The sequence below is a fragment of the Protopterus annectens genome, chromosome 6.part1 (assembly GCF_019279795.1).
Source record: "Protopterus annectens isolate FY-2018-M chromosome 6.part1, PAN1.0, whole genome shotgun sequence".
NCBI classification, from domain to species: domain Eukaryota; kingdom Metazoa; phylum Chordata; order Ceratodontiformes; family Protopteridae; genus Protopterus; species Protopterus annectens.
This window is the reverse complement of record NC_056738.1, coordinates 356,896,560-356,922,462: the sequence shown is the minus strand read 5'-3', so window position 1 is coordinate 356,922,462 and position 25,903 is coordinate 356,896,560. Positions and strand designations below refer to the sequence as shown.

The 25,903-nt window shown below is 44.7% G+C and overlaps 1 protein-coding gene across 1 annotated transcript in view; it reads left to right on the top strand.

Annotated features, from left to right (window-relative positions):
• Window positions 1–25,903, top strand: part of ATG2A (autophagy related 2A) — a 2,853,001-nt gene that overhangs the window by 1,240,111 nt on the left and 1,586,987 nt on the right. The window contains exon 15 of the mRNA XM_044075772.1: window positions 16,059–16,329. Within this exon, the coding sequence (XP_043931707.1) occupies window positions 16,059–16,329 (271 nt within the window). The remainder of the gene's footprint in view (window positions 1–16,058; window positions 16,330–25,903) is intronic.

Genomic DNA, 25,903 nt, shown 5'->3' with positions numbered 1-25,903 from the left:
CTTGTCCCATGAGGAAGTGGTTGATTAGGATTGTATAAAGAAAACTCGTACAGTATTAGTGTTGAGACAGCCAGCTATTGCCCAGCAGGCCTTCAAAGTTGAGCTGGTTATACAAGTACATTCCTGTTAGGAGGAGAAAGCCCTCTCCCACAGGGTTGATTTTAGGGAACAGCATAAAGAGCAGATAGCTTAAAAGCCAGTATTAAATTTCACATCTGTTTTCAGCTGTCAGCAGGTACCCCACCACCACCACCACCACCACCACCATCACACACAAAAAGCTTTTGACTCCAATTATGGGCCAAGGATTCTCAACAGGTATTTTAGAACAGACTGTGGTGAACAGCTACATAACCAATTTTTTTAATCACAATTTGGGACTTTCTTCTGTAATTTTCTTAAGAATACTGAATTTGTTTTTCCTTCCTTTAATAGCTCTAAACCATGTGGAATGAAGTTGCATGATCGAAAGATACATCTTTTGAAATGCTTTTGTATCAAAGCTTGGATATTAACAGTTCTGTTAAAACTAAACAATACTATTGGAGTAGTAGCACAGTTTGTGGAGTTGTTAATTTTACCTTCGGTTATATAACCATGGAGTTTAGAGGGTGGAGCTGGGGGGCATTGTCCCCCCTGCATATGATGCCTGTTTGTTTTTATTCATTGCTTTTGCAATAATATTAATTTCATTTAATGCTGTGTTTTGATTTGTGTGGTAACTAAGTAAGCAACAGTGAACAGGCTAATATCCCAGCCCCTTGTCCATCCCCCTCCCACAGGGAAGTGATGCTTATTTTACAGTGGATCATAGACTGGGGAGTCATTCTTTCAGCAGGTTTTAGTAGTTTTCATTCTGAGTAAGGGGAATCAGTTGGCAGTTGTTTACATTCTCCAGGAAGTGAGTGAGCAGATAGTCTCTCAGAGACGCTCCTCTTTTGGAGGTGTGGATTCAGAGGCTGTGCCTGTTTTGAGTCTTCCAAAAGCTGGACATTCCCCAGACCGACCTATTTCACAGACTGTAAAAATGCAGTTTTCCCATTTTCTTCTTGGTAGAACAAGCCAAGGAAATGCTTTTTTCTCCTTTTCCTCCTGGCAGCTGCCACCAGCTCCTAAGTCTATCAGACCCACCTTAGTCTCCTTTTGCTTAGCCCGACCCATGGCTGATGAGCAGATTGACTATGCATCATACTCTTGCTTTCTTACATGCACAGCCTCCTTTCGCAAGTGTAAAACCTCTTCTAGCACAGAGCTCACTAGGCTCTTAACATAGCTGTTGCAGCAAGCATAGGCTACTTTCATCCCCAACAGAATGGGTGAGCTGACTTTGGCCATTCACTCTCATCCAACCCCACATGGCCCCTCTAGTATCATTGCCTGTTGTTGAGTGCTTTTTGTCTGGGGAATAGTAAGACCTGTATTTTTCATTGCCATGGGGCCATATTTTTTTTATTTACTTTGCATTTGTTAACCAAGTGAGTGATCTTTTCAGGGTCCTTTTTCATTCGCCACCAGACCAAAGACAAAACAGGCAGAGATAGCACAGTACAAAACACCTGACAATTAACAAATAATAATATAATATAAATGCATAAAGATGCATGCTGACAGTTTTTACATATTGCAGATTGAGATGGACTTTACACCAACGTTGTAGGCTTGGTTAGAAAAAATAAATCATGACTGACTAAGAAACTAGCAGTATAATCTTTTAGATAGCTTACTAGTGTAATGTTTTAGTAACTTAATTTTATTCATTCATTCCATATGAAAGCTAACATCACAGTAGGAACTCCAATGATTCTGATTGGTGGGTTTAGGGAAATTCCAAGAGTTGAGAAATTATCCTTGATTAAAGTGGCAGTTACACTTAACATCTATCTTTGAGGAATTATTTTTTTCTAGAAGACTATAATCACTTGTGCTAGTGGCATAGAGGGATAAAGCCCTGCATACAGCCCGGGTGATCAGAGATGGAACAGTGGCTTGGGCACTTGAAGATGGGAATACATGCTCAGATACTTCCTTGCAGTTGATTCCACATGGAGGCCAGGATGTGTGTGGGGGGGGAGTTGTACTCAGAGGGGCTGGTCTGTGAGTGAGACACACAGAAATCTGGACTATCAACCAGCATAGTTCATCTTATGCCTTCGCTGGGATAGAATGGAAATATGGAGGGGGTGGCCCTTGATCTCTTCACCGTCCACAACATTGGGTGGAGTTAGTTTGGGGGTAGCTAGTCTGGATCTGTATATCCAGTGGATAAGAAGAGGCTCTGGAAACAGTTGATGGTAAATTCTGAGGAGCCAAAAAAGTCTGTATAACTAGTGATGCTTTTTAATATTTTTATGCAGGCAGTTTCAGCTAGCTGGAACATCTTAGCTTTAGAGAAAGCCATTCCCACTTTTAGTAAGTTAAATGGAGGGCAGGGACCATAAGTAATCAAATAACTGCTTCATTATGCAGTGTGTATCATTTTATCTGTTGTGAAACCTATTAGATGGTGAGAACAGGAATTACTGTGTAGAAGCTTAGAGGTGGCAATGGACAAAGGACACTTTCTGAGGAGCAATTCCTATACTTCTCTTATTGTTTTCTTTTTCTTGTCCCACAGTTCAGGAAAGAAAAAATAAGATTCATTCGTATCTCCCCTTTCTTTCTTAGAGTGTAGTTCAGGTGTTGGGATCCTCACTGATCCAGGAAACTCTTACATTCCTTGCCAAAGGTGTCTTTTATGTTTGGGGTGATGAGAGTTTGCTACACTTCAGACATTGGCTGCTGCAGTAGACTCTCTGATTTGGGCGGTTTTCTTAGATGGGTTCTCGGCCATTACAGAGGTTGCTTACAAGCCTTCCACTTCACAGGTGTGTACCTCCAAGTGGAAGCAGTTCTTATTTTGTGAAGAGGGGTACCCTGTACTGTTCCCATCAGTCAGTTTATAAGTGATGCTAACCTGTTTCAGGCTCCTGTATGATTCAAGCCAGGGTCATTGCATGGTCATGGTGCATGTGTCAGCTGTTTCTGCTCATTAAGACCGTTGCAGGTAGGATAAACAAGATTTGGCTGATCAAGTAATTATTTTGACTAATGTTGCATATCTTTGAAGAAGCATTCCTGGGGTCTTCATAACTTGTAGACTTGTCTATCTGCTATTTGAGCTTGCACTAGTTAGGTGGTATTTAATTGTATTTCATGGGAATTGTTCCAAGTTGCAATATGTTCTGTGTAATATGTCAGAGCTGTGTGACTTTGTGCATAAAAAAACTGTGTCTGGTTCATACGCAAGTGCTAAGCTAGCAGCACTTGCAGCCCATTTTAAGCCTAGGGTTAGAACTTGGCCTTACCCATCCCATGGCCGATAAAAATAAGTTATGTACTTACCATAACGTTCCATGTGAGTTGTTCCTCTCGCCTTCATTCTTACTGATGGGTTCGGAGCCGATCCCTCGGCACCGAGTTGGCCAAATTGCAAAGTTAGTGGTCTCCAAACAGCTTGAGGCCGAAACCCTGTCCCATGATGCTCCTCTACTTCCCTCAGATCTTGTTTACTGCTAACATAGTCACAGAGTAATAACACCATACTCATATTTCCATTTACCAGTGAAAGGAAAAAAACTCCTCAGAAAAAAACAAAACAGACCGAAAGAGTCCACTTTCAAACTTCCAGACACTGGTTGGGGGTAGGAGGGTGGGTTGTAAGAATGAAGGTGAAAGGAACAACTCACATGGAACGTTATGCTAAGCACATATCTTCTTTATGTGAAGTTGTTCTATCTCGGCTTCATTCTTACTGATGGGTAGTCTCCCCAGCACCACAATCTTGGGTGGCTCATGGGAATACCTGCCTAAGGACAGCAGAACCAAAGGAAGCCCTGTATCTAGATGTAGAGGTCTTGTCTACTTTGTAATGAGTAATAAAGGTATGTGGCTTTGACCATGTAGCTGCCACACAAGTAGAATCTATTGGTAGCCTGGCCAAAAAGGCTGCAGAAGTAGAGATGGCTGTAGTTGAATGAGCTCTAACTTTGTTTTCCAAGGGAATATGCGAAGACTGGGTGGAACGTCTGGGATCTTTCTTAAAGGTTTTGGGCATGAGTGAAAGGGGATAATATAGCCTCTGGATATTATACTTTGTACCCAGTTGTCTTTTGTGATTTTGAGCCAGGCACCTAGGTACAAAGATTGTCATCCCCTGACTGCCTCCAGGGGTGAACAGGCAGGCCTCCTTTCAGGAGGGCTGATAGGGCTTTCCAAGGAACTGATCCCTGTCACCCTGGTTCTGCGGACCCCCTCTGTCGCATGGACGGTGTCTTCCGTTATTGGCCCCCCCCTCTGCCCCTGGAGGGATTTTCACCTCGTGTGCCTGAAAAGGCTCCTTGGGCTTTATGGAACCACATTTTCCCACCCCGCTGACCTTTGGGATAAGGTCTAGTAGGTGTGGAAAAAACAGACCCCTATGGCAGATGGTCTTTCCGTCTTGTTCACATCTGGTGAGGGTCTCTTTAACTTTAGGTCCAAAAAGTGAGGAACCTTCAAACAAGGCATTCACAAATGATGACTTGAAAGGTTCCACAAAAGAACATAAGTGCATCCAGGAATGTCTCCGAAGAGCTATTCCTGTACCCGCTGCCCTACTCGTCTCATCAGCTGCATAAGATATGAGACACGTGGAAGAGTTGACGGTGGAATTAGGGGTAACAAGCCGAGATGTCACCTTATCAGCTACTGCACCGTGAAGCGTATCTCCAAGCTCTTTTAGGAGATCTCTTTGAAGCCTAGTAAAATCAGTTAGATAGTTCAACGAACGAAGAGCAAATGTTGTAGAACTGAACATGTGCTTGCCAAATCTGTCCATAATCCTAGACTCTCTGTTAGGAGGATGGGCAGACACAGAGGTCTCTGACATCTCCTTCTTAGTGGCTGCTGCAACCACCATGGCATCAACAGAAATAGGTTTAGGTAAAAAGGTCTTATCATAAGGTGCAGAAATATATTTGTTTGGCCTTCTCGGGACAGGCTCCATGGTATCTGATGACTCCCACGCCCTTTGAGTTAAAAGATCCATCAACTCATCAAAGGGCGGAGACACCCAAGAGGTGGAGGGTTGGGACCCAAAAGCTTTCAGGAGCACCGATTCATCCTTGGAAGGGTTGATGGGCTGACAGTCACCCCTCTGCTGCAGGATCTCCAGGATATCTGCAAAGGATATATCCTCAGAGGGGGACCTTGGGGACCCTTCCGATTCCTCCAAATCGGTGTCAGACATGACAGATTCATGAGGGGAATCCACATGTTTCCTCTTACATGTCCTCTTCCTAGGGGCCTCCTCAGTGGGAGCTTCTGGGGAGGTCTCAGAAGAGCAGGCTTCCCCAAGGGGGCTTCCTGAGGCTCCGGTTCCCTACACTTAGAAAAGATTTGTGGTGATGGAGAAGTTTCCGGTGCTTTTCGGGAAGAAGCAGTCTGTTCAGAAGTTGTGACTGTCCAGTGGGACAAGACCCCCCCTTATGGCATCAAAGGCACTATGGCTCTGATGTGAGGAAGCCCCTAGATCCAAAGACACCGAGGACTCGTCCTTCACCAAAGCCGCCGGCTCCGATCCCGAGGTGGGAGCCAAGCTCATCCATGCCGAAGCCCCAAGGGGGAGAGTCGGAACCAAAACATCGGTTCGACCCCCCCCCCAGAACCAACGAGCAAGTGTCAGCTCCCAGAGTCGGCAGCAGGGGCCAAAGACATCAGGATAGTCGGCGCCGATAGGCCAGACATGGGTGTCAGCACTGACGGTTCCACAGTCAACTGATCAACTGCCTCCGGCTCCAGAGGCTCGAGTCGGAGGAGGAAGAATAAGCAGGGTAGGTGACTTGATCAGCTCCGAAGCTGCCAGAGTCGAAGCCAATACAATTTTTGGTAGCGCTGGATTCTGTAGCAATCTCCTCCCCACACAATCCACATCCGAATCCAATAGTCTGGAAGCTCGAGAGGAGATCACAGAAGGACCAGGTGAGCCCAGAATCGGAGAACTTAGGGTCAGAGATACCGGCTCCAAGACTGTGGACCAGCTCCTATCCCCTGCCTGGACAGTCAGCTCCACTAACTGTGGAGCCCAGTCAGATACCTTCTTTGATACCTTCGGAGTCTAAAGGCCTTTCGGCGCCGAACCAGAGACAGAAGTGGAAGAAGAAGGTTTTGGTTTCTTTTGAGGAGACAAGTCCAATTCTGACTGAAAGGCGGACTTAATAAGACCCCTTTCCACTAGCTTCCTTGAGCTTTGCAATTTGGCTGACTCAGAGCCGAGGTATGGGCTCCGAACCCATCAGTAAGAATGAAGGTGAGATGGAACAACTTCACATTTAATATATTAACTCTAATGAGAATTATTGGAATCATACCATAGATAATTTCAAGGGACCCATGAATGGGATAAAGCATTTAGAAGCTGTTTCTGTCCATTAGTAGTATGGGGTGCAGTCCTGAGGTAAATTTTCTGTTTTCATCCATACAGCCAAGTTGCACTTGAATATGGACAGCGATGAACTTTGTTTTATGTGGATAGGGAGTCTGTTCCAGATCAACTGTATCCTCCATGAAATATACTATTCCCGCCAAAACAATTCTTTGATGTTGCAGAAGAGGTTTAGGTCCATAGACCGAGTATTTCTGATGAGAGTTGACTTTCTGGTGTGCAGTAAGTCCATCAGTATTTGGTCGGAGGATGCCTTGTATGCCAGAGTCTGGTCACCTCTTAGCATCTGTAGGATACCAAGTATAGTGACATGGCTTTGAGTCAGTCTATGTAGGGCATGATGTTTAGGCCTTGTTTCCTTTTAGTAAGGTGTGTCTGTGGGTGTTCCAAGTTGCTGCATGTGTATGGACATGTCAAAGGGAGGATTATACTCAAAGATTGGCCTAATGAGGGCTGAGTAAAGGGGGTCAAAGACATCCCAAGATCTAGACACAATTCATTTGTTTATAAGCTGTGCATTATAGAAGGACTATCTTACAACAGTTGACACATGTTGGTCAAAGGTTACTTCACTGTCCACATAAGTTCCCACATCCAGAACAACTGGGTCAGCTCATGGGGGCATATTGTCAATGTGGTTGAGACTTCCCAGACGATGCAGTGATGCATTTTTTGGCATTTAGTTTGTCTATGATTGTGGCACCAATTATTTATTTGGGGCAAACCTTCCTGCAGGATGGCTAAGTCAATTTGGGATTCAGTGACTACTCCTAGCTTGCAGTCGTAAGCAAACTTAGTCAGCCAGAGCCCTTTGGTATTGGCTTTTACTTCAGAAAAGTAGATGCCAAACAGGAGCAGTCCCTGCATAGAACCCTGGGGTACTCCACTGGTGACTGGTCTCTTTGTGGAAGTAACTGCCCCTATTTTGATTTCCTGTATCCTGTTTGTGAACCAGTTGGAAGTCCAGGGAGCGACACAGGAGTTTATTTAGCTTTTCTGCTATGCCTGAGTGGGAAATTGTGTCAAAAGCTGTGGCCAGATCGAGGTATGCAGTGCATCATTTTCCCTTTGTTCATTGCATTGGTGACCTTTTCAAAAATATCGAACAGGTTGAGAAATCTTGACCTCGTGTCCCTTTGGAGGAACACATAGTTTGTTCCAAAGGTAATTTCTGAATTGTCCCTGAATCAGTGCATTCATATAACATGTTCTTTGGGGGGCAGAAACCAGAGAAGCAGCAGACCTTCACACTTGAATGTCCATCTCTTCTTAGGTGTTACGTGAAATAGATGCATGCAGGCTGGAGGATGAATCATTTGTTCATCTCTTTTACTTTGAAGAAAAAGCCTTCATTTGCCTATCAGACACTGTGCAAGTGGATTACCAGTTGTGTTTTCTTTTGCCATACAGAGGCAAACCACCCTCTGTTCAGTGCTGCTGTCAAAGCTCTTGCCATTAGAGCAGTGGTTATGCTTTATAAATGCCTCTGTTACAGTCATTTTGCACCGTAGCCACTTCATGTTTGATAGACATCTTCATCAGTCATTACCTTTTCAGAACTGCCTCTGGGAGTCCGGCCTCTTTTGATAAATCATTACTGTAAAACTCATCTTTCTGTGCACTTCTTTGGTATAATTGAATCCTCTGCCTGTACCTCAGTGGCTACTAACGGGAAGTCAACCCATCCAAGGAGCCACCAAGGAGAATGTTTTATGGTAGATATAACAGAGATGGTCTTGCTGAGTCAGTTAAGATGTTCATCGTGTTACACTGCTGCAGTCATTACACTTGGGTTATCCTGCCATCAGGCGGCCCCGCAGTCGGCCAGAGTTCCAAAGTCTTGGTCCGGCGTCTGTTGCTGTCTCCTCTTCCCTGACGTCAGTGTGCCAGGGGTATATCAGATGCATCCGACGCCATTTTCCCCAGTCTTTCTTGCCGCGGTGCCTGAAGCAAAAGCAGGTGGCAAGTGCCGGTCGGCCGACTCCTAAGATTTTCGAAGTCAAATTTCAGATCCAAAGTCTTCAATAAAGCTAAGTACCCCGTTGGGGAAACTTTTTTCTTGCCTCAAACCGATGTCAGAAAAAGTTAATAATTGTATTTCTTGTGGGAAGCAAATACCTCATAAGGACTTCCACTCTTAATGTATTCCATGCCTAGGCCCTGATCATGACGTCATTAGTTGTCGGTTTTGTGCTAGATTTAACAAACGCACTATAAAATGACGTTTTGATTTTGCTTTGCACTACTTTGGCCGAAGGTTCAATTATACAATGCCGTCAGAACAACCGACGACCGCAATTCATAAAAAATGCAAAGACAAGGATAAAGACAAGCATCCGAGGTCCAAAACCGATGACGAAGCCTCTTCTAGGCCAGTCGCCAGTTCTCAGTGAGGTGCTTTCGCAGCCCCTGACACCCGCTACCTCAGAGCCACAGGCCGCCTCCGACTCCCACGTGAAGACAACTAGGCCTCTGGAAACTCAAGGTATTGGGCCTATGGAAACTAATCCCTCAGATGGGTCCGGAGCCGCTGAGCAGGCATCGGCTTCTGAGGGTGTTTTCAGACCTTCTCAACTTACCATTAAAGCAACAGCCAAGACAAAAACACCATTAAAGACAAAGAAGCAAGTACAGCATTCTCCAGGACAGTCCTCCATGCCTAAGAAACAGATGCTCAAAATGGCCGAAGACCTCATTACTCTAATCAGTGGTTCCCATCCCCCTCCTGAGAAAAGGCCTAGGCAGGATACAGACTATGATTCCTCTGTTCAGGTTTCCATTTCCTCTGATTCCTCTTCAGACCAGGGATGCTCTCTACCCCCCTATGAGGACTCTGATGCTGAAGAATCTATCCCTTCAGCCTCTCCTCCTGAGGATTACTCTTTTAGGGAAACTTTACATACCATGAGGGAGCATTTCCATTGGGAAAGTCAGGATTATTCAGAATCCAAGAAAAGGCTTAGGGACTTCCTTTTATTGCCTCAGCACAGGCCCCTTGCTATTCCGCCTGTGTTAGACATTGTGGATGATGTGTTCTCTGAATCCAGCTTATCTCCTGATTCTTTGCCCCCTGCTCCAGCCAACCAAGCCAGATAGGTATTACAGAGTCCCTAACTCTCACAAGTTTCTTTATAAAAACCCTTCTGCTGACCCAGAAACCATTTCCTAGGGTCCCAAAGGTGTTAAGGCTTCCATTGCAAAAAATCCAGTCCCCTCTGACAGAGATTCTAGAGCATTGGATAGATGGTGGAAGAAAGTTTACACTTCTGCAACTTTAGCAGTAAGGGCTTTAAATTGCCAGTTTCACATGCTTAAGTACCAACAATATTTAATGGCTCATTTAAAACAGAAAATGCTTACAAGCTCAGAAGCTCCTGACTATAAAGAAATGCAGAATTTATTGCATGCAATTGAACAGGTGGGAAAACATACTCTGCAATGTGGTTTTGATTCTTTAGAGGCCTCTTGCAGAGCCGCAGTTACAGGTTCTGTGATTCGAAGACATGCTTGGTTAAAAGAACAGAGTTTACCTGACCATGTTAAGGCAAAATTATTGGATGCTCCTTTACAGCATGATATCTTGTTTGGTGTTAAGGCAGAAGAGGTGTTAAAGAAAATGGAGGATAAAGCTAAATCTATGCAAACAGTCAAAGATTTCTTACAGGTACAGCCACCTCGATTTAGCAGAAATTGGCCTACAAAGAATTGGTCCTTTCCAGTGTCAGACAGGCCACAAAGAGGCAGATACAGACGCACAAGAGGCAGATCTCAACCCCAAGGCTCTTACAGACAATGACAGTGGGGTACCTCAACCCCAAAAGGAGGTAAGGACAAGTCTCAACCTTACAGGAAACAGTCCCAATGACTTCCCCCTTCATATGCCAAGCACTTCCCTTTTGGCAGCCCCCTTAGGGGGGAACTAGTACTTTTTTCTCAAAATTGGCAATCACCCAAGACAAATGGGTTCTGAATAATGTGTCGCAAGGATACAGGTTCCACTTTCACACTTTACCAAGGCTAAAGGGAATGCCAAACCTGCCACAAAATCAATGGGCAGAGGCTCAAAAACAAATTTCAGCCCTCATGGACATGAGAGCTATTCAAAAAGTACCACAGCAGGAACAAGGACAAGGATTTTACTCAAGACTCTTCCTGGTCCCCAGAAAGGACAAAGCCTGGAGACCCATACTAGACCTTTCAACTCTAAATACTTACCTGGATGTTCCGAAATTCAAAATGTTGACACTACAGCAGCTTCTTCCCATGTTGGGCAACAAGGCTTGGCTTGTTACTCTGGACCTCAAAGAGGCATACCTGCATGTCCCTATCAGACAAGATTGCAGAAGATACCTCAGATTCAAAGCTGGTACAATGCACTACCAATTCTCTGCACTGCCCTTTGGCTTATCTACTGCGCCCAGAGTCCTTACAAAGTGCCTGGCCCAGTAATTGCATTTTGCAGACAAAAAGGAATTCAAATATATCCATACCTGGATGACTGTCTCATTCAAGCAGAGAAGAAGGACATTCTGCTAAAGCATCTGGCATTTGTAAAAAGGTTGCTAATTTCTCTAGGGTACACAGTAAATGAATAGAAGTCAAAACTAGTGCCCTCACAACAGATAATATTCCTGGGTGCCAGCTTGGATACAACGGCCCAGATGGCTTATCTCACGCCAGACAAACAAGGACAAACTGACTCAATATTTTCAATTACTGGCAAAAAAGTCCCATCTCCCTGCTAAGAAAAATTCTGCAGGCCCTGGGATTCATGGCAACTTGCATACTATTAATTCCATATGCCAGACTGCATATGAGGAAATTGCAATGGTACCTAAAAAGTGTTTGGACTCAACACTCTCACAGTTTAGAAACAGTAATACCAATAATTCCCTGCCTACAACAGGAGTTTTGATGGTGGGCACAGGCATGTCACCTCAACAAGGGTCAGCTTTTCACTCTACCCACAGCCAGGCAGACTCTAACAACAGATGCTTCAGATTACGCCTGGGGAGCACAAATGGCAGGAAAATGTATTCAGGGCAAGTGGACCACAGACCAAATGCATCTTCACATCAATCAAAAAGAGATGTTGGCTGTTCAAAATGCCCTAACAGCTTTCAAGGACCTTCTGCATCCAGGACAGTTATTATTAAAGACAGACAACACCACAGTAATGTGGTACATAAACAAGCAAGGGGGCACTCATTCTTATCCCCTATGCAGGCAAGCCATGACCTTGTGGAACACAGCTCTAACATATCAAGTTAATCTGCAAGCACAATTCCTGCCAGGAAAGAAAAATACTCTGGCAGATGATCTCAGCAGAAATATCATGGACCCTCACGAATGGAAATTGAATCCACAAATCTTCAACATGGTAATGCAACAATGGGGGTGATCAGACATAGATGTTTTTGCCTCCCCACTGAATTACCAACTACAAAACTTCTGCACAAGGACTTACCACACACAAGCATGGAAATTGGATGCTCTTTCGTTCAGCTGGAAAAGCCTAAAAGTTTATGCCTTCCCACCACTGCCTCTCCTTTCAAAGGTACTCCTAAATGCCAGACAAAAAAAACACAGATGATTCTGATTGCTCCAGACTGGCCACGCCAGCACTGGTACCCAATCTTAAAGAACTTAGCTCAAGGCCCACCATGGATTTTGGCTCAAATTTCACACCTTCTGACTCGACAAAACAATCCGATCCTGCACGGTCAGCTCAAACGCCTAAACCTGGCTGCATGGCAGTTTCATTAGTCAAACAGGCAACACCTCTCTCTAAAGCTGTTATGGATGTAATTTTGGAGACCAGGAGGCCTAGCACCATGAAATCTTACTCAGAAAAATGGAAGAGATTCTGTGCCTGGAACCAGGCTCAAAGCCTTGACCCTCTTGTCCCAAACATTCTTCAGATTTTACAATACTTAACTGAGATACTGGACAAAGGCCTATCCTTCTCATCAATTAAGATCCACACCTCTGCCATTTCAGCTCATTACAACACGGATCCTCCTTTATTCTCTCATCCCTTGCTAAAGCAGTACCTCAGAGGGGCTAAAAACATAAGACCGCCCCGGAGAGCACCAACACCAACGTGGGACCTCAATTTTGTTTTGGAAAAGCTGACCTTGCCACCTTTTGAGCCAGCCAATATAGCCAATCTAAAATTTTTATCATGGAAAACAGCTCTGCTCCTGGCAGTAACTTCAGCATGAAGAGTCTCAGAGCTACAGGCATTAATGGCGGTGGAACCTTTTATAATATTTCATCAGGACAGGGTTTCTTTAAGGACAAACCCTACCTTCATTCCAAAGGTGGTATCTAGTGTGGCTCTTAACCAAACCATCCATTTGCCAACTTTCTATCCAAACCCCCAGAATAAAGGGGAGAAACTTCTGCACTCTGTGGACATACACAGGCAGCTACGCTTCTACTTGGACAAAACAAAAGCTTTCAGGAAAACTGAGCAACTGTTTGTAGCATATGCTGCAGGATCACAGGGCAAGGCTATCTCAAAGCAGACTATTTCCAAATGGATAGGACACTGTATTTGTTACTGCTACACACAGCATGGAAAATCAGTCCCTAATAATATTAGGCCACATTCTACCAGAGCAACAGCCACTTCAACAGCCTTTCTCAGAGGAGTACCAACCAAGGAAATTTTGGAGGCTGCAACTTGGAGTTCACTGCACACCTTTACCAAGCATTACCACTTGCCTCTTTACTCTAAATCCAGAGCAGGATTTGCCACTGCAGTTCTGCAGGGCCTTATAGCCAATCCTATCTCTTTATAGACCAGCCTCCCAACCTTAGCTTTGGGATTCTACCCAAGTGTAATGACTGCAGCAGTGTAACACGATGAACATAGTACAGTTTTGTACCTACCATAAATGTAGATGTTCGAGTGTTCACATTGTTGCAGTCCAGGTTACCCTCCCTCCATCCCCTATGTCCTAGCTGGACTTATCTATACCTTTCTATCCTATACAGCCTTTGTGGTGTATTTGCTTGTAACTGAAGGTATTGTTTTTATTTTTTATGTATGTTTTATTAGCAATATGTATTGCCTGCCTACTTGGAGCACCTGACATTTGGGGCAAGAAAAACTGAAGAAAATGGTGTTGGGATGCATCTTATATACCCCTGGCACATTGATCGTCAGGGAAGAGGCGACAGCAACCGACGCCGGACCAAGACTTTGGAACTCTGGCCGACTGCAGGACCGCCTGACGGCAGGATAACCCAAGTGTAATGACTACAGCAGTGTGAATACTCAAACATCTACATTTATGGTAGGTACAAAACTGTACTTTTTGAAAGGACAGTCCATGATTTGTCAGGTGGGTCAGGTGTACATATCTTATACTGCCTGTATATCCAGCCTCTCCTGCAAGCTGGGCAGTACATGCTTTGTAATATTTGTTAGTAGTAGGGATGTAAAATCTTTGCTATTTCATGATTTGCTAAAATGTTTCTTTTTGGGGATAATGCAGTGGCAAAACAGCATTGCTGCCTCAAGAATTTGGTTCTTTAGTTTGGGTGTTTTCTTTGTAGAGTTGGCATATTCACATGTTCCTTCATTGGTTTTCACCAGGTACTTCTGTTTCCTTCTGCAGTGCATAGACATGGTGTAGGTGAACTGTCAATTATCTGGTTTGCCCATAGGTGTGTAGTACACCATGTCTGAGTGAGTATTTTGTGTGTCTGTGTATATGCTTGTAAGCTTGCACACACATCCTTGGTGCACTGGTGGCCTGTTCAGTTTTAATTTCTCTGCCTTGTACCTACTGAGCGCTGACATAGACTGAGTCACTGCAACCTTAATTTGGATAAAGTAGATTGATTTAGTAAATGCTTGTTATTTACTGTAAATCAGACTTGTGAGCTTAGTGGATGCATGCTGTTAGGTGCCTTGTATGAAATGTTATGACATGTTTCAGAAGGGATGAGTGCATATGATGGAGCATAAGAACCCAGTTAAGGACCTTTCCGGGAGGGGCTCTTTTAGAGCAGCTGATGTGCTAAGAATGTGTTTGTTTTTTGGCATTTATCTGTAAGGCATTTATTTTTATAGCTTACTTGTACATGATAGTCCATTTAAAATACTGTTATTTGCATGTTTATATCTAGATAAGTTTAACAATGTGTATAGTGTACAGTATACATGTGCATCCCTGTTCATTATTGTCTCCAGTGTTTAATGCTTAAAACCATTTTTAGAAATGTCTTAAAAAGAGAGGCTGTTGTTTTTGATGATGTTGATTGGGTTAATTTTGAAATCAGTGTGATAAATCTGCACATTACTCTCATTGTCTAGTTTATAAGGCTTTAAAGCTGCTGTTCCTAATAAGTAAGTGCTAAACAGAATGCATAAGTCTGTGCTGCAGGTGAAATGTTTTGTCTTGAAATGTTAAGCTGTTTCATCTAATGCAGTGTATTTCATTTGTTTATTTATGTTCTGATACTTGCTTGCAGTTCTCTGTCTTGGGGGAAGTAGTACTAGTCTCAGCCTTTAGTGGACACAAGGCAGAAAAAAAATCCTAAGTAGCTTGCATGTCTGTAGTGAGATGGGCACAGGCCCACACACGCAGAGGCAATTTGGAGTAACCATTTGAAAGCTTGGGACACACTATAGAGTCCTATAATGCAGAAACCAACTGGCCAAATATCTAGACGTACATATACTAAGTCTGAGATTGCTATTTCTCAGAATATTCCATGTTCACCAAGATATGGCAGTCTCGAAGTTGGTATGTGTAAGTTTGGGGATATGGGGGGGTGCAGAGGGGCTTTCCTTCAAAAAAAAAGTCTTTCAGAGAAGAATGATGTTCACTACTCAACTCTTTTCTTCCATTTTTGATATTTGTTTCTATTTTGTGGCGTACAGCATTACTGAGTGCCAACATTTCAAAAGGGAGCTTAATTTGGAGGATTGACAGTTCACCTATGTCATGTCTCTCCGATATGGATGAAACAGGCGCACCAGTGAAAACCCAGTCACACACAGACTGCAAGGTCATGCAGACTCATCACTTATGGCATGCAAGTACAAGAGAAGTGAGCAGTGTGAAACAGCAGTGCTAAACTGTATAGCACTGTGCCATTTATATATGTCTCATTTCCTGCTAGTTTTTGCATTAACAAAAGTTAGAGTTATCAAGGTTCTACAGTGTGTAATACTTGTAATTGTTTAAATTATCCATGTATTTTCTTACTGATTTTATTTTTCTTTTTTCTTACCATTGAGATTGCAATCACCTGGGCTGTGCTTGATACTGGTCCACTGAAATCAATGCACTACCACGGTAAACAATGGTAGATAGATTTGCAGAAAAAGGCCTTATTAAATTATGTTTAACATATTCACTTTTTATGGTGCTAAATTTATTTTGTCTCCACATTAAATTAGATTGTCATAACCAGTTGTACTTCAAGTGGTAAGGTTTACCATTTTTGTCCAGTGCTGTAGCACATTGAAGTTTGCTTTAAAATTCTGAAGATGGCAATCTGTACATAATGAATTTATATTACGTTTGGAAAAGCAAATAAGGATGATTTCTAAAAGTTGTTTCTTCTTCTTCTTTAGGTTCCTAATTTTTCACAGAGCTGTATTGATCCTCTTTCTTTAACTGAACAACAGGTGAAAGTGCAGGTCTCTTCACCAAAGGCAAACTTTAGACTTCTTTTTCCTATACCTGACTTGCGGCCAGAACCAGAGTGCAGGCCTTGGAAGGAGAAGGCAGTTCGTGGAGAATACCTAACCCTGGAGTTCACTGACATAGACTTCAAAACAGAATTTAATAGTGCTGCTAAAACAGAACCTGTCAAATTAGAAGCTGTCTTTAGTGATCTACATGGTAAGATATGAGACATTTTTATGTCATCTCTTAATGGAGGTCTTTAGTTGTTTTTTATTTGCAATTCGAAATAGATCACTTGCAGTCTGAAAGCTGCTGGTAGTACTAAGGATTAACATAGTGGATAATGCAGCTAGTAGTGGTGAGTACCTTGTTATCTCGTGTTTAGATCATCAAATATGATAGTTCTGTTTTGTTTAATCAAAACTTCAAGTTCTACTTCAGCAAGTGTTTGTTGTGAAACATTGTATTGTCTGTAGTTGGAGTCTGACTTATTGGCCTTGAGCATCATTGAACACATTAGTGTCATGATGCTTTAAACATTCCTCCTTTTTAGGGGAAATTTATGATTTGATGTTGTCAATCTTCACTTAGTCCTTGACTATGGGTTCGATTCCTTGGAACTGACTCGGCCATTAATTCCAGCTCATGCCCTCCAAAAACTCTTGAGCTAAGCTGTACTCTTAATACTTCTCACAAGATTACCTCATTTGCCACTTCATAGTGCCAGACGTGTTCTTTCTTTAGAGCTCTTGAGCGACAGTATATTTATAAAAAGCTGTAAGTTTTCTTATAACCTTTCCGCTAATTTTCTGCTGAATCTTTGTTCCACTACCCACTCTTCTTTGTGTCTGTCATTTAAATCTTAATCCTTTTCTACCGATTTGGTACATCTTGCGTATCATTGCTGGTACTTCTTTCTTTTTACCTTGATCAGTATTTCTTAAGTACCATTGTTGGTATGATTTTCCTCCTTTGTTTAATAGATATATTTAAAAAAAAAAATAATAACTTTTGTAGTTCTCTCAGCTTTGTGTGCGTGTGTTAGATGGTAAAAAAACCTAAAGGAACTTCTGGCTTCAAACGATGCCAGAAGTGTGACAGAAAACTTATAAACTCTGACAGACACTCTCTCTGTGTCTGTTGTTTGGGTCTAGTACATCTGCAGGAAGACTGTGCCATTTATCACAGTTTGTCATCGAGCTTTAGTTGACCGTAAAAACAAACTGATTCTGAAAGGACTTCTAAAATCTGATTGACAAGGCCTTATCTATATCTAAAACAGATGTCAGCTCTCCTTCCTCTTCCTCCTGCGTTAGCAAGCATGAAAAATCCAAGAAGAGGAGCCATTCAGTTCTGACAGTTTTGTCAGAACCTCCTGCTAAAATTTCTAAAATTTCCACTGTTTCCATAGCTTCCTTGGAACCGGTGGGGCAAGTAATTGAATTTTTGGTGCCATTGGTGCCGGTCTCTGCACCGACTTCATCGGCACTGACTACTGTTTAGGACTTCCCCCTCTATGGTGCCTTCTAAATTCTCAGTTACCTCTGCCTTGGAACTGAAGGAATTTTCCTTCAAGGACATGCCCCAAATGAGTTGTTATTCGCCATCTGTGGACCCCTTTCTTGACCATCCTCCAAGTCCCTTCTTGGAAAGACCTTCCCCCAGATCTTCTTTGGTTTGTTTGGTCTGATCCACTAAGAGCTTGACTGAATCTGATATCATGAGATTGGTGGACCAACTCCTTGTGGCAAGGGGGTTACCTTCCTCTATAGTTCCTAGCATTTGCAGCTCTGGACCCTTGCCAAGTTCCCACACCAGGTTTTGTTCCTCCTCTTACTCCAGCTGAGCCTTCGGAGTTCCTGGTGCTGACTTTTCCGGCTTCGACTGTTTCGGTGCCGGTCAGAGCTTCTTCTCCAGCACAGATAACTGCCTTGAGTTCTTCAAGTTTGTCGGATCTGGAGACCTCCCAGGGTCGAAGCTTCATTGCTAGTTCAGGGGGGCAGGGTTCCACTCTGGCTTTTTCAGATCCATCCATGCTCCGTGGTGCATCGGCACATGTAAGCTCAACCCTGGCTTCAGCTTTGGAGGTGGCCTCCTCAGTGCAGGGTGGGACCACGGTTCCGAAGGAGTCTCTTTCTCTATTTTGGTTCTGGGCTCCCTTCCCATGGAGAGGGCCTTGTCCATTGTGGGCAAACAGTCTATGTCTCCCTTGTTGGACCAAACATATTGTCCTTCCCCTCGACTGGAGCTTCCCCCAGTCTCTACCCTAGGACAGGGTGGGCACAAAAAACTCAGGATCCTAACCATGGTGGTTATATCCTCTTCAGATACCACTCTGAATTGCTTCACTGAAGAGGTACTTATGAAGAGAAAGTGCAAGACGAAGCTCTTAGACTCCCCTGAAGAGTCTTGAACTGAAGATACCGATTCTGATGAAGGGGAAGGTTCCCCTAAATCACCCCCCTGAAGATGTTTCCTTCGGAGACATCCTAGAGATCCTGAAACAGAGGGGTGGCTGGTCTTCCCTCCAGCCTTCCTCAGAAGAATCTGTATACCTTGAGGCTTTTCGTGACCAACCGTCTACCTCTTGGATCTCTTTGCCTGCTGATGACCTTATTAAATTGGTTGCTCAGCACTATCGAGCAATTCCTAAGAGACCAGACGGTATTTTGTCAGCTCCTCAGGATCAGCAACACTGGGCCAAGAGATTACCTGTAGATGCCATGTTGGTAGCAGCCATCAAGAAGAAACTTGCTGATGAAAGTCCTACTGTCCATCCTCCTAATAAGGAGTTTAGGATGATGGATAGATTTGGAAAGCATGTATATGCTTCATCAACCTTCACAGTAAGGTCCTTGAATTACATGGCACATTTTACGAGACTTCAACGAGATCTGATAAAAGAGCTGTCAGATACTCTTGACAGGAGCAGTAGCTGAAGGAGCTTGAGACAGAGTAGCTTCTCAGCTCACCACCCTCAAATCCATTTCCATCTTGTCCATGAGGCTAATTGTGCATGCTGCCAGAGGGATGACAAGAGCAGCAGCTTCAGGCATCGCCATTAGGAGACACGCCTGGATGCATTTATGTGATTTCACAGAGCCATTTAAGTCTTCTTTCGTCAGTGTGCCATGTGACAGAACATCCCTGTTTGTTCCCAAAGTTAAAGACACTCTGGCCAGATGTGAGAAAGATGGAAAGACTCTTTCTGCCATGGGCGTACCCTTTTCCACTCCTCAGTGCTGTTATTCCAGGAACCAGAGAAGTGGAAGGCTATGGTTCAGGAAGTCCCAAGTGCCTTTCCAGGACTCACATGGCAGCGACTTTCTCCAGGGTAGAGATGGGGGAGTAATACCGGAAGTCGCCGTGCATGAGGCAGAGGTAGCCCACAGAATCAGGTTTCCAGGATTCTTTCCCTGGTAACTCCTATCAGCATTCCTGAATGGAGGCCCAATTGCCATCCTCTGGAGGCAGTCGGGGCAATTATTCCTGCTCCTGTGTGCCTGGCTAAGGATAACTACGGACAATTGGGTGCAGAGGATTTTAACTGTAGATTACAATATCCCTTTCTCAGAACAACCAAAGAGATTGAAAAGAATCCCAGACATTTCACTAAGTCACAAGGATGCAGCATTCTTAGAAATTCAAAAACTGCTTGACAAGAGAGTTATCCAAGCAATCCTGCCAGACCAGATAGGATCCGGAATTTACTCAAGATTCTTTTTAGTGCCAAAGAAAACAGGGGACTGGAGACCAATGCTAGATCTTAGTCAGTTGAACAAATCAGTTCAACAAACCAGATTTTGGATGGTCATGGTTCAGTCTATACTTCCATTCTTGAAAAAAGATGATTGGATGTGCTCAATAGATCTTCAGGATGCGTATTACCATCTCAAAATGGACAAGCGATCCAGAAGATTTCTGTGCTTCCAACTGGGAGCCAGTCATCATAAGTTCAGGGCACTGCTCTTTGGTCTCACCACAGACCCCAGGGTGTTCACCAAATGCATGGCAATCGTAGCAGTTCAACTCAGACTGCTAGGATTTCAGGGGGGGTCTATATTAGCAAAGCGAAAAACCCTATGTGCAAATACCAAAACATCGACCCCTATACCATGAACCGCGAAAATCCCGAACCCACTAAACTGCGGAAAAAAAAAATACCGAACTGTCATAGTCGGCTAACCCCACCACCCGCTACATACTACCTACCCAAACAAAATAAATAAACCACATACATACATTAACCAAACCCTTCTTCTAACCTAAACTAAAGCACCAAACCCCCACCTCCAACACTACACTAAACCCCACAAACACAACTATCTGTGCACTCTCCTTAACCCCTCCCTAACCCTAAGGTCTGTAACTACCGCACACATCCCCTACAGACATACACCTAAACAAAATAAATAATACACACACGGTGCTGCGGTAGTGTTGTTGCCTCACAGTAAGATGTTGTCCTGTTCGATTCTCAGCTAGAGCGTTTTCTGTGTGGAGACATGCGTGAATGGGCGTACCTTCGTTGAAGGTTGTGCGTCAGGGCCGGCAACTCGGCATGTAAAAATCTACTGCCGATCATTAGTGGACCAGAGTTCTGCTGTGGCAACCCCTAACCGGGAAAAGCCGAAAGACACAACAACATACACTTAAAAAAACCCTACGCCTAACACTACACTAACTCTTACATACAGTACCTATCTATGCACTTACCTTAACCCAAATCCTAACACTAAAGTCCTATCTATCGCACACTTACCTTACGGAGCTGTACTGCAGACGGGACAACCAAAACAAATCGACATTTCGAAATTTGCGGTTTTGACCGTTCGGGATTTACATACTTCACGCAATACGGTTCAATGTCTTCGTATTCGCCTAAAGGGATTTCCGATCACGTAATAGGAACCCCGATATCAAGTGTTTCCATATCTAGATGATTGGCTCCTCACTGCTCTCATCAGGCATCTACTCTTAGAAGCACGAGACTACACTCTTCTACTTTGTTCCGACTTGGGTTTCACTATAAATTATGAAAAATCCCATTTAGAGCCATCACAGCAGTTGGAGTTTATTGGAGTGATGCTTGACACAATCACCGGCATCATGTCTCTTCCTACGAAATACTTCAAGGGATAAGATTAGAAGTCAGCCAGATCATTTGTAGCAAGAAAGTAACTGCAAGACTCCTCCTAAAGACTCTAGGATCAATGGCAGCCTCTGTCACTCTAGTTCTCCTTGTAAGATATCACATGTGAATTCTTCAATGGCTTCTGGAGTCTTAGTGGTTTTTACTGAATCAGCCAATGTCCCTCATCACCAGTTGTTGCAAGGAAGATCTGATTTGGTGGCTTCACTCCAGTGAAATATTGTCAGCCGTTACCTTTGCCCCCCCGTTAACCCCAAGCCATAGTGACCATGAACGCATCCCAGATGGGGTGGGGGAGGCATTATCTGGGAAAGACAGTCCAAGGCACTTTGGCCCCAACTGGAGGCCAATTTACATATCAGAGTTCTACAGATGAGGGCAGTGTTGTTAGAGTTGCAGGCATTTCAAGAAACCCTCCCCTTGGGAACAATTGCGATTCAAACAGACAGTGTGTCAGTAGTTTGGTATTTCAACCTAGGGGAAACCAGGTCTTACCCTCTCTGTCAAGAAGCACTCAGAGTATGGCAATGGGCAATTTTTTCCGTCTGCTTTCTAATAGCAATACACATTATGGGGAGTTCCAACTTGGTTGAGGACAAATTGAGCAAGACCATCCTTATGCCTCACAAGTGGTCTCTCAATCCATTGGTGGCAGAAAGGATCTTTCACCACTGGGGCCAACCCTGCTGTGATCTATTTGCATCTCCCCTGAACAACAAGTGCAGCAGTTACTTAGACTTAATCCTCCCTCTGGGGAAGTCACCAAGATATGCCTTCCTTCATGATTGGCCCCCAGTCTGCTGTATGACTTTCCACCGATTCCTGTCATAGCCCAATTTCTAAAGAAAGCCAACAGGTCAAAGAACAGAATAATTCTCATTGCCCCATTCTGGCCTCAACAGGTCTGGTTTCCCTTCCTTTGGCCTCATCTAATTTGGAATCCTTGGATGCTGGACCCAGCTCCAGACCTATTGTCCCATCTGGACAGACTAGTTCATCCAAATCTTCAGAATCACAAGCTCACTGCATGGCTTCTCCAGTTTCCATAATTGCCAGGCATTCTTGTCTCTCTTCCCCAGTTCAACGAATCGTTCTAGCCTACCACAAAACTTCAGCTAAAAAATTGTACTTTTAACAAGTGGCAGAAGTTTTCTAAATAGGCTTTCGAGGCTAACTTTAACCCATATTCATCACTTATTGCTAAAGTCCGGAATTCTTGACATTACTTTTTGAAGAGGAGCACCTGCCTCTACTATTCGAGTGCATCTTGCTGCAATCTCACACTTTCATACTGACTTAAATGGTTCTTCTTTAATGTCCCACAAAGTTTGATCAGCCTTTCTGAAAGGAACATTAATCCTCAGACCACCATATAAAGAACTCTGCACCTTGGGATTTGAATCTGGTACTTCAGTCCCTAATTCATTCTCCCTTTGAACCTTCTGCAAATTGCTATTTAAAGATGTTAAGTTGTCAATCTCGCCTTCATTCTTGCTGGATGGGTTCGGAGCCGATCCTCGGCTCCGACTCGGCCACTTACTAAAGCTCGAGAGCTAATTTTACCGGCTCGAGGCAACCCTATATCCCATGATGCAAGGCGATAACTACCCAGATCTCGTTTGCCGCTTTCGCTTGCGAGGTGCATTTTTACCGGCTCCTGGTAAGTTTTTCAAATTTCAGACTTTAGTCACTCCCCTTTAGTTTTAGTCCACTACTGTTGTTGTTTTAACTCTTAACGATTAGATTTTAACCCTATCTCCATTAGAGTTTCCCCTTTTCCAGTTATTTATCCCTTCCCTAAGTTAGGCCTTAAGCCTCCCCCTTTCCTAATTTTTTGTCAGGGATTCTGTGTGTTGTTTTGGTGTGTTTGTATATCCCTGTTTTAATTTTTATCTGGATTGGGTGTTTATTGTGTGTGTGTGTGTTTTATTACTTAGTGTTCCCTTGACACAGTTATGTCGAAGGACACAAAGGTCTCAGGCTTCAAGAAGTGTGACTCGTGCTGTCAGAAAATGTCTCTGACAGACGGTCACACTTCTTGTGTTTACTGCCTGGGACCTCTGCACCTGCAGGACTCTTGTGCTGTCTGCCACGCCTTCAGCCCAAGAGTCCTGCAGGAGCGCAGAAATAAACTAATACTGAGGGGCTTATTAAAGCCTGAGAGCTCCCCGACTAAGTCTACTCTGGGGAAGCTCTCGAAACCAGTTAAGCCTTCGGCTCCAAGCCCTAAGCCATCGGCTACTGGTTCGCCTTCTGTGACGGGATCGGCTCCAGCCGGAGCCGATCCTTCTGTGTCACAGCTTACAGTATCTGCTCCACCCGGCGCCGATACCGCTGAATCTAGGCACTCACTGTCAGCTCCGGCTGGAGCCGACGTATCCTCGGCTCCTTCGGCTCCACCCATCTCCAGAAAGAGATCAAGATCCCCTTCATTGGAGTCTATACACATGGCTCCGAAATCACCCCTGCTCTCGGAGCGGAGCCATCAGAGCCGGTCTTCTCGGTCGTCCAGGCTGTCCGACCACGACCTTGAGAGAGTGGTGAGTAGACTATTAAAGTCTCAGGCATTGGCCCAAATGCTCCATAACCCATCTCATCAGACAGTAGCTATTACACATCCACCTAACATTCCTCCTTCGACTCTCCTACAGAGCTCGGAGCCGGAGCTCCTCGGAGCCGTGACTGTTGTGGCTTCGGAGCCGATACCACCTCCCCCTTCGGCTCTGTCGTCCTCTGCTCCGATCTCCTCCTTGATGCCTTCATTGGAGGGATCCGGGCGTCTGGTCTCTCGTCGGCTCCGAGGCGAGTGGCATCAGACCCTTGTCCGATCCGTTCTCCTCTCGAGCTCGCGCTGGTGAGTTCAGCCCCGACATCAGCCTTGGAGCCGTCCCTGTCGGTGCGGCCTGGGGTTCCTATCTCTTCGGAGCGGGAGCCTTCTGGCCTCTCTGATGGGGGAGCCTTCGAGGTGATGAGGAGTGTACTAGCCCCAGGGCGTAGTCAACGGTCAGCTCCATCAGCTCCTCCCACTACAGTACCTGCTGACGTCTCTTCCCACTCTCTTGCTCCCGGACCCAGAGATCCAACGCCTCAGGTTTCCCCACTGGGAATATCTTCCTCTTCCGAGGCTTCTCCTGATCTGTCAGGTGAGCCTCCGTGTAAGAGGACATGTAAGAGGAAACATCTAGACTCCCCCAAGTCTGTTACATCCGATACTGACTTGGATGAGTCGGAGGGATCCCCAAGGTCCCCCTCTGAGGATGTCTCTTTCTCAGACATCCTTGAACTCCTTAAGCAGAGGGGGAACTGGCCTTCCCTTAATCCTTCCGAGGACGAGTCGGTATACCTGGAGGCGTTCGGGTCTCAACCCTCCACCTCCTGGGTGTCTCCGCCTTTCGACCCTCTTATAGACGTGGTGGCTCGGAAGGCGTGGATGGCCCCGGATTGGGTGGAACCCATTCCTCGGAGGCCTTCTAAATTCATCATGGCCCCACCTGATAAGCAGTTTTTGACAAAAGGTGTCCCGGTTGATGCCATGGTGGTGGCTGCAGCCACCAAGAAGGAACTAGCTGATCCTTCAGTACCTGTCCATCCTCCTAACAAGGATTCCAGGACTATGGATAGGTACGGCAAGCAGATATTTTCTTCAGCGACCTTTGCCATGCGGTTGTTGAACTACTTGTGTCACTTCACCCGCCTTCAAAGAGATGTTCTTAAAGAGTTGGGAGAAGTTTTACAGGATCCGTCAGCTGCTGGGTCCCAGGATAAGATTAACTCACAGCTAGGAATCCTAAACTCCATTGTTAACTCCTCCATGTGGCTCATTTCATATGCAGCCGATGGAGTGAGTAGGGCCGCAGGTACAGGAGTGGCTTTAAGGCGTCAATCCTGGATGCGGCTTTGTAATTTTGCAGACCCCTTCAAGGCGTCCTTCACAAACTCTCCCTTTGATGGTTCGACCTTGTTCGGACCTCAAGTGAAAGACACCTTGACTAGATGCGAACAAGATGGCAAGACTCTTTCTGCCGTAGGAGTCCGTTTCTCCACCCCTTCAAGACCTTACCCAAAAGGTCAGAAGGGAGGGAAAATGTGGTTCCGCAAATCTCAAGGAGTCACACCTGACGCACGAGGTCAGTTTACCCCCAGAGGCAGAGGGGGTAACAACAACAGACGCCGCCCTAGGGGCAGAGGGGGTCCGCAGAATCAGGGTAGCAGGGAGTCTCTCTCTCTGACAAACCCTTCCAGCATCCCTGAGATGTTGCCCGATTGTCCACCTTCGGAGGCAGTCGGGGGAAGATTATCACTGTACCCAAAAGCCTGGCTTTCCCTTTCTCAAGACAAATGGGTACAGTCGATCATATCCGAGGGTTACAAAATTCCCTTTATCCAAATCCCAGTTCAGCAAAAGGGAACCATTCCAGACGTTCCACCCGGTCTAAGGGAACTAGCAGTACCAGAGATATCAAAACTGCTAGCAAAAAGAGCCATCCAGCCAGTCCCAGCAGACCAAATAGGATCCGGAATCTACTCAAGGTTCTTTTTAGTACCAAAAAAGACAGGGGACTGGAGACCAATTTAGATCTCAGCAAACTAAACAAGTTTGTAAAGAAAACAAGATTCCGGATGGTCACGCTTCAGTCC